General features: G+C 47.3%; 1 protein-coding gene across 4 annotated transcripts in view; it reads left to right on the plus strand.

The window, feature by feature from the left end:
* Nucleotides 1-2,805, plus strand: part of LOC146206757 (uncharacterized) — an 84,174-nt gene extending 81,369 nt beyond the window's left edge. For 3 of the 4 annotated variants that reach the window (XM_084591561.1, XM_084591560.1, XM_084591564.1), the window contains one exon: nt 819-2,805. In XM_084591561.1, the coding sequence (XP_084447687.1) occupies nt 819-1,104 (286 nt within the window). In that variant the 3' untranslated portion in view covers nt 1,105-2,805. The remainder of the gene's footprint in view (nt 1-818) is intronic. The other variant, XM_084591563.1, reaches the window with a different exon arrangement.
* The last annotated feature ends 5,066 nt before the right edge of the window (nt 2,806-7,871 follow it).

Genomic DNA, 7,871 nt, shown 5'->3' on the forward strand with positions numbered 1-7,871 from the left:
GTAGGCGCAACACAGTCGGAAGCCCCCTCGTTGCTGGAATATGGTTTAGCAGCGTAATTTTACTTTTGCTTCTCCTAAATTCATGTCATCTCACCTCTTTCATCGAGCGCACACATCGGCCAGTTGCACCTGTTAAGTCTGCTTTGGGCAGCACTCCCTTTGTGTTTTATTTTGGGATCATATGGCTTTTTGCCATTCTAATGCCTATATGTATTTTATACCTTAAAGAGGTATTGCGCAAGGGGTGGGGCAAAAATAAATATATTTCTCGCACTTGCATCCTCATGCTTCCACTGCCCTTTGCATTTTGAGTCATGTATGTGTGGGAAAGTATCCTCAAAATGCAATGAGGCTGTTTTGTGAAGACACTACTCTTACTGTGTTGCATTGTGAAAAGATGCACTTGGGATGCTGTAGCAGTCCTTAGACTTTCCAGACGGTGTGTACAAAGAAAATACAAAACTGCAAAATATTATCGTCGGTTAGTTTTCATATCAAATGTTGTATAGATGACCATACTCCAGGCGTTTATTAGATAAAATTACTCTGATGCAAAACTGTTTTAGGCAGTTCATTTAGGCACATTCGTAATTGAAACATTTTTCTTCATCCCTTAAAGGCCAAATTGATTGAAGCACTCGGTGATAGTGCTGAATAATAATGAGAGCAGAACTGTGAATTCAGTATGAAGAATGTTTGGATTCACATATATAGTACTAGTCAGAAAGTTTATTGACAAAATGAAATCTTAATTTTACGGTGTTCATGAAAGTACTCGGTTGGCAGCTATCCTTGTTGCCCTTTTTCTTTGGCTGCAGGCTGAATGGCAGTGGCTGCTTGGAGGCCCAGACGTCCACTCTGTGCCTTGGACCCAGCCCTCCCAGCCCGCAGCTCTGGCAGCAGCTGTGTGAAGGCCTGGCTCCATTTGTGGTGTGTTGGCAGCCACGGGGGCTACAGGCAGCATTTATCATGCCCCCGAAAACTCATGTTTTAGTGGCCTTGGGAGCACATGGACCACACCTTGTTGCTTCATTGGTAGTTGAGGACTGGAAGTTACTGCCTAGGGTACAGAAATTTATTCATTCTCTTTGCTCTTCTGTGTAGTTTGGCTGTAATGGGGTAAGGATGTTAATGCTTGCTCTTTTTTTGTTATTGCTTGTGTTCTTCATGCACATCATTTTGTAAGATATTTGAATTATCTGGTTTAGGAAGTGATTACATATGCAGAAACATTTCAGTGCAGGCCATTTGATAACATACCATGATCGTCATCAGTCCCGTTGACTTGTACTAGCTCCTCTATCAATAAAAAATGCATGTATGATCGTGCCTTCTCTTTCCAAAAGAGATTACAGGACAAATTCGGGTGAGTAGTAAGAAAGTTGCGGTAAGGTCCTGTGCCATGTTATAGGTTTGGTAAAGCAGATGATGGGTAGTTGGTTTGTAGTTAAGAAGCAGCACATCCTCAATACGCACAGACAGGAGTGCTTGTCCCTTGCTGTCTGTGTGTATTCCTAGTGTGCTGCTTCCTAGTTACTATAGAGCTGATTGTTTAGAAAAATTAGAGTAAGGCGGACCGTTTTTTTCTTTCTGCAAATACAGTCAAAACTCGATTTAACGAAAGTCTCGATTTAATGAAGATATTGTAATTCCCCGCAGACGCCCATAGGATACAATGCGTTGACTAACTCAAAAGAATAAATCAATTCCGTGATCTGTTCCGATTTAACAAACCTTTTTTTTTTAATTTGAAAAATGAAGGTGGAAAGGGGCTATTTTGGGTCTTTTGTAGAGAGCACCCCCAAAATTTATTGACTGCTAGCCCATGGTAACATTGTGGGGCACCTTCATCCCGCTTTCTTTCAAACTGCGCTGCGCAAAACAAGAGTAGTAGTGTTCAGTTGAATTCACCAGACGGTGATAGCGGTAATAAAGTCTCGTGTCGCATTCCAAGGGGCAGTGTTGCTGTTCGATGCTTTTTTTTGTGGTGTGCTTCGGGTGGTTCGTTCGCCATTGTGCTTCTACGGATATTTCCTCGTGCCTTTAGTGCATGCGTCTCTCAAGCTCGGCTTGTTAGGCCTATAGTGCTATACGTAGCACTTCAGACCGTGAAATCAGTGCGGTCATTGCTCACAAAGCGCGGACAGGCAAATATTATGGACTTTATTGCTGGAAAATAAATTTGTAGTCTTCTGGGGCTCTTCTTAATAATTATTGGTTCACAGGAAGGGAAAGGTGCAGTATCTGTCGCACTTGTCACACTTGCGTCATTAAACCTTCAGTTGTTAGTCCGAGCACTTGTTTCTGTGGACACCTGATGAGTAACAATTTTTGTTTCTTGTGCGCTAACGGTGCCATTCATTTTTGCTGACCACTTTCATTTTGAGAGCATTAAGGTTTCGCAAGAATGATGCTGCGGTAGCTTTTTGGGTGCCGCCGCACCTAATAATCGTATGTACCAAATTATAGGACTGAGAAATGCCTCACTCGATTTATCGAAACAATTCATGGCTCCCCTCAACTTCATTAAATCTAGTTTCAACTCATGAGTTTCACAGAGCTCATGATTTCAGATGGCATCCTGATGTTACTGCGTAAAAAAAATTAACCATATATTCTGCCTTCAGAATATGTCTATTGACCAAGAAGATAAAGATGGAAATAACTTATGTTAAGCCATTGAAAATGCATATAACTTTGCGAGTATTCATGCACTAAGTCCTGCTTTTTTTTTGATCGGCTAAGGATTGGTAAGTGCTCCCAAAAGAAATTTTTGACGTCAATAAATTTGAAGCTGCTCTGGAAGGAAGTCTACCTGTCACATTGACCTAAATCTACAGCATGTGCATTTATAATGATTTTCCTGTTCTGGCATTTGTGGGCCAAACGGAAACAAAAGTGAATAAGTAGCCTATTCTGACTCATTCTGGGCATTCCCTGTAATTCCAACCAACTGAAAGTTCTTTGCGTGGGGGCAGTTCATGTGGGGCATCAATATAGATCACGCATGGCAAGGTTAATCGAAGAAGCACAGCAGCTGATGACACAGCACATAGAAACACAGCAGCGCCAACCTTCTCTTAGCACCAACCTTCTTCCTCGTTATAATGGCACATAACCACAGTGAGGGATTGGCCAGAATTCGTTGTAGGTGACATATAATTGATAATGTCGATTTGACTATGATAGATAACCTAATAATTAGGAGTTAGTGTTACTGAAATAATTTGAAATTTTGAGGTGATAGTAATAGAAAACAATGAAAAAAGGATTAAAATTGTAAAATAAAAATAATAAAAAAGTACTATTCAAACAGACCAGTACTAACACTAAAATCTTCCAGTAGCAATATTATAATTCCGAAGTAAGTCGCACACCGGGTTTAGGGCATAGCCTTTGATGGTTGCACCAAAGGAGAGGAGGACAAACTGTAAATGGCAATCCTAGGCGAGCAAGAGGTATTTCTAAATAATTTCTTCTCTGAGTATCATACCTGCAGCAGGAGAGGATGTAATGTTCAATTGTTTCCACGTCATCACATGACGCACAAAGATTCGACGGCGTGAATCCAGAGCGACATAAAGATTGAGGGAAGGAATTCTACAATGCATGAGTGTCGTGGAGACCTCTCATTGCCTCGAGCTACATCGGACATTCCAATGGAAATTTAAATGGTTAAAATCCGTAGTCGCATGGAGTGGCTCATGGCTGAAGGAGTTTAACGCTTGAAACCTTTCAAAACTGGATATATTTAGCAAGATAATATTGGGTACAACATCTGCAACAGGCCCATTGAGAGCTGAATTGGCTAAATAATCTGCCATTTTATTAGAAGCGATGCTGCAGTGTCCTGGAACCCACTGAAAACGTACTTCCTGTAACTTTATCGGAAGGAAAAACATCAGGGTTTGTTTCAAAAGACGCATTTTCGGGCTTTCTAATGCTGCTAAGACTGACAGGCAGTCAGAGAGTATGATTACGTGAGTAACATTACCGGGAACTTTTTGAAGGGCCAAACCAATTGCAAGCAATTCAGCAGTAAATATTGGTGTGTAATCAGGGATCCGTACAGAAAAACTGCAAGTGCTTGGGAATAAATCCCTATTGCTGCTTTTTCATTCTGTTGTGAGGCATCTGTGAAAATAGACATGTGTCGTGGATACTGTAATAGATAATATTGTTACCGGGAAACGCGGGGCCAAAGTGATGTGCTCAATGACAAAGACGACGATCGAGGAACGCGGGCACGATGAAGCGTTGAGAAAGAGGACGACGCTGAGAGAGTGGATTCTGCACGGCTACTGAAGTCTTAGCGTCGAGTTCAGCCCATCGCAGTGCCGTCACATTAAGTACATCCCCGTAACATTTTGGTGGAGGTCGCGGGTTCGACACAATCTGACGCTGGATCTCCGCAGTGGCCGTCACCTCGGAACCGTCACGATGACAACCGACGCGACTCCATCTACCTCCGCAACTCCAACTGTCGTCGTAGCCCATCCCCGTGGCCCTGGCCTATTCTGCGGTACAGATGAGGTCGATGTCGAGGACTGGCTTTCGCTTTATGAGCGTGTTAGCCAGCACCACAGGTGGGACGCCACGCTGATGCTGTCCAATGTCATCTACCTTATTGGCACGGCACGCGTGTGGTTCGAAACACACGAAGCAGATATACCCTGGTTCGAAACACACGAAGCAGATATACCCTCTTGGGATGTTTGCAAACAAAAACTCCGTGACCTGTTCGAAAAACCGGTTGGCCGTCAACTCGCCGCCAAGAGGGACCTCGCCACACGTGCCCAGACATCTACCCAGCCTTATATTACGTATATACAAGACGTTCTGGTCCTCTGCTGAAAAGTCGACAAAGACATGACAGAACCTGATAAGGTGGGGCACATCTTCAAAGGCATAGCCAACGATGCCTTCAATCTTCTACTCTGTCGGGACTGCTCTACGGTTGACTCCGTCCTGCAGGTTTGTCGACATTTCGAGCAGGCCAAACACAAACTCATTGCACATCGCTTCAATCGGCTCCCCAACACTGCCCCTAGCTCCACGTGCGAGTATCTGCCGACCCTAAGGCAGCCTTCCAACACTGAAAATGTGACCCGCATCGTGCGTCGTGAACTGGAAGCGCTCGCTCCTGCTGCATCGAACCCGCCCTCCTCGGACAGCAACCTAGCGATGATATCCCTGATTCAAGCCGTCGTTCGTCAAGAGGTTGCTAACTTGGGCGTCCACTATAGCCACACCGTGGAACACCACAGTTCGAGCCCCATCCCTCCCATGGTCGCCACCGCTACGCCCCGCAACACCTACACGCCACGCTACTGATACCGCAATCCTGATGAGTGGCGCACCCCTGACGACAGGCCGATCTGTTTAACGTGCTCGCGTATTGGCCACATCTCTCGCCACTGTCGCAGCTGCTGGACATCACCACCTCGACGTTTTCCTTACGTTGACCGCTACTCCGATTACGGTCACCGCCGTTTCACGCCTCGTTATGAGCCGCCCCGCACCGATACCACTCCGCCTCCTCCTGTGTCCAGTCGCTCTCCTTCCCCGCCATGCCCGCCGTTCCCGTTCACCTCTTCCTAGCCGCAGTTCCTCGCCGTCCTCTGCCGGCCGCTTCACGGGAAACTAGCCAATGCAGCTCCCGGAGGTGACGCTGCATTGGTACCCCGACCTGGAAATCCTCTACTGCCCATTTCTTCGCCCTGTAACCTCCTATCTCTGCTCGTGGATGGTGTTCCCGTCTCTGCCCTCATTGACACTGGTGCCCAAGTCTCGATCGTGAGCTCATCGTTTTGCCGCCGCCTCAAGAAAGTACAGACCCCCGCCGCTTCGCCCACCGTTCGTGTTGCCGATGGCAGTACTGCTGCCGTCACTGGGCTGTGCACTGCCCGAGTCACTCTTGCCGGTCATCACATCCCTGTTTTTTTCACCGTCCTCAACCAGTGCCCTCACAATGTGATCCTCGGCCTTGACTTTTTAACGGCCCACTCTGCCCTTATCGACTGCTCCAGCGGCCTTCTTCGTTTGGACCTACCTGTCTGCTCAGAACATCCTCCATCTACTTCTCCATCTACCGAGTTCGCTCGCCTGCCCCCTGACTCTGCTGTTTACCTACCTCTGTCACCTTTCCCGCCTGTGCCTGACGGTGACTATGTTGCTTGCCCTATCACCGAGGTTTTTTTTTGACCACAACGTCGTTCTTCCTCATCTCATCGTACGCGTTACACAGAACAGCACCTACCTTCCTATCCTGAACTTCAGTCTGTCACCCCAAGTTCTCCCCGAAGGAATATCCCTTGCTACCCTGTCCCCTCTCACACTGCACCATTTGTGCACTCACTCCTGGCCCACATTCAAGCGTTCTTCCAATACCCGTACTCCCCACCACAATTACCGACCCTATTTCCGCAATGATTGCCTCTGACCTCAGCCCCGAACACGCCCAGGACCCGCACAACCTTTTGTTATCCTTCTCAAACATTTTTGACTTTGCTGCCGGTTCTCAGGGCCGAACATCAGTAGTGACTCACCGCATTGACACCGGCGATGCAAAACCTGTACATCGGAGGCCTTATCGTGTGTCCATTTCTGAGTGCCAAGTCATCCAGCAGGAGGTCGACAAGAGGTTGGCCAACGATATCATCGAACCTTCGAACAGCCCCTGGGCATCTCCTGTCGTGCTCATTAGAAAAAAAGACAACAGTTGGCGCTTTTGCGTCGACTATCGACATTTGAACAAGATTACAAGGAAAGATGTTTACCCGCTGCCGCGAATAGACGATGCCTTGGACTGTTTACATGGAGCCCGCTACTTTTCCTCCATCGACCTTCGTAGCGGCTACTGGCAGATTTCTGTCGACGAACAAGACCGCGAGAAGACAGCTTTTGTCACAACCGATGGACTTTACCAATTTAAGGTTATGCCTTTTGGACTTTGCAACGCCCCTGCTACGTTTGAACGAATGATGAACTTGGGCCAACCACATGGAGCGAACTTTCTCTGCGAACTTCATGCGGCGCGGCGGAACGCCGACGCACCGTCGCCGTGCCGAACCACATGCAGCGAAAAACTGGCGGCGTCGGCAGCGTCGGCGCCCGAGTGAGAAAACTCACGACCTGAGTCCGATTCAACAACTCACTTTTCACACTAGATGACATTTCAAGAGCAACAGATAAATAAGCTAGCGTCTCAAATTGCGCCCGACAGCGCTTGTATACTGCCTCCGAATGTACGTCCGACGCCGTAGCAACAGCGTACTGCAGGCGCATCTCTCTGAAGCATGGTTGAGCCAGTGTTGAGCGGAACGTCGAAAAAGCTCCCGCTTCAGCTGTATTATAGTGCCTAGAAATAGCTGTATCATCAGAGTAGGCAAAGTCGCAACGCTTGCAGCACCTTATGGCGGGACCTTACCAAAGCAGTGCCGCCCGCTAGCGTGGCGGACGACAGTGCTCTGTTGTGCGCTGCTCCCTAGTCGTCGATAGGTTTAAACACTTTTCATACTAGATGACATTTCAAGAGCAACATATAAATAAGCAAGCGTCTCAAATTGCGCCCGACAGCGCTTGTATACTGCCTCCGAATGTACGTCCGACGCCGTAGCAACAGCGTACTGCAGGCGCATCTCTCTGAAGCATGGTTGAGCCAGTGTTGAGCGGAACGTCGAAAAAGCTCCCGCTTCAGCTGTATTATAGTGCCTAGAAATAGCTGTATCATCAGAGTAGGCAAAGTCGCAACGCTTGCAGCACCTTATGGCGGGACCTTACCAAAGCATTGCCGCCCGCTAGCGTGGCGGACGACAGTGCTCTGTTGTGCGCTGCTCCCTAGTCGTCGCTAGGCCTAAACACTTTTCATA

This window comes from Amblyomma maculatum, chromosome 1 (assembly GCF_055883805.1).
Source record: "Amblyomma maculatum isolate TAMU_Amacu chromosome 1, ASM5588380v1, whole genome shotgun sequence".
NCBI classification, from domain to species: domain Eukaryota; kingdom Metazoa; phylum Arthropoda; class Arachnida; order Ixodida; family Ixodidae; genus Amblyomma; species Amblyomma maculatum.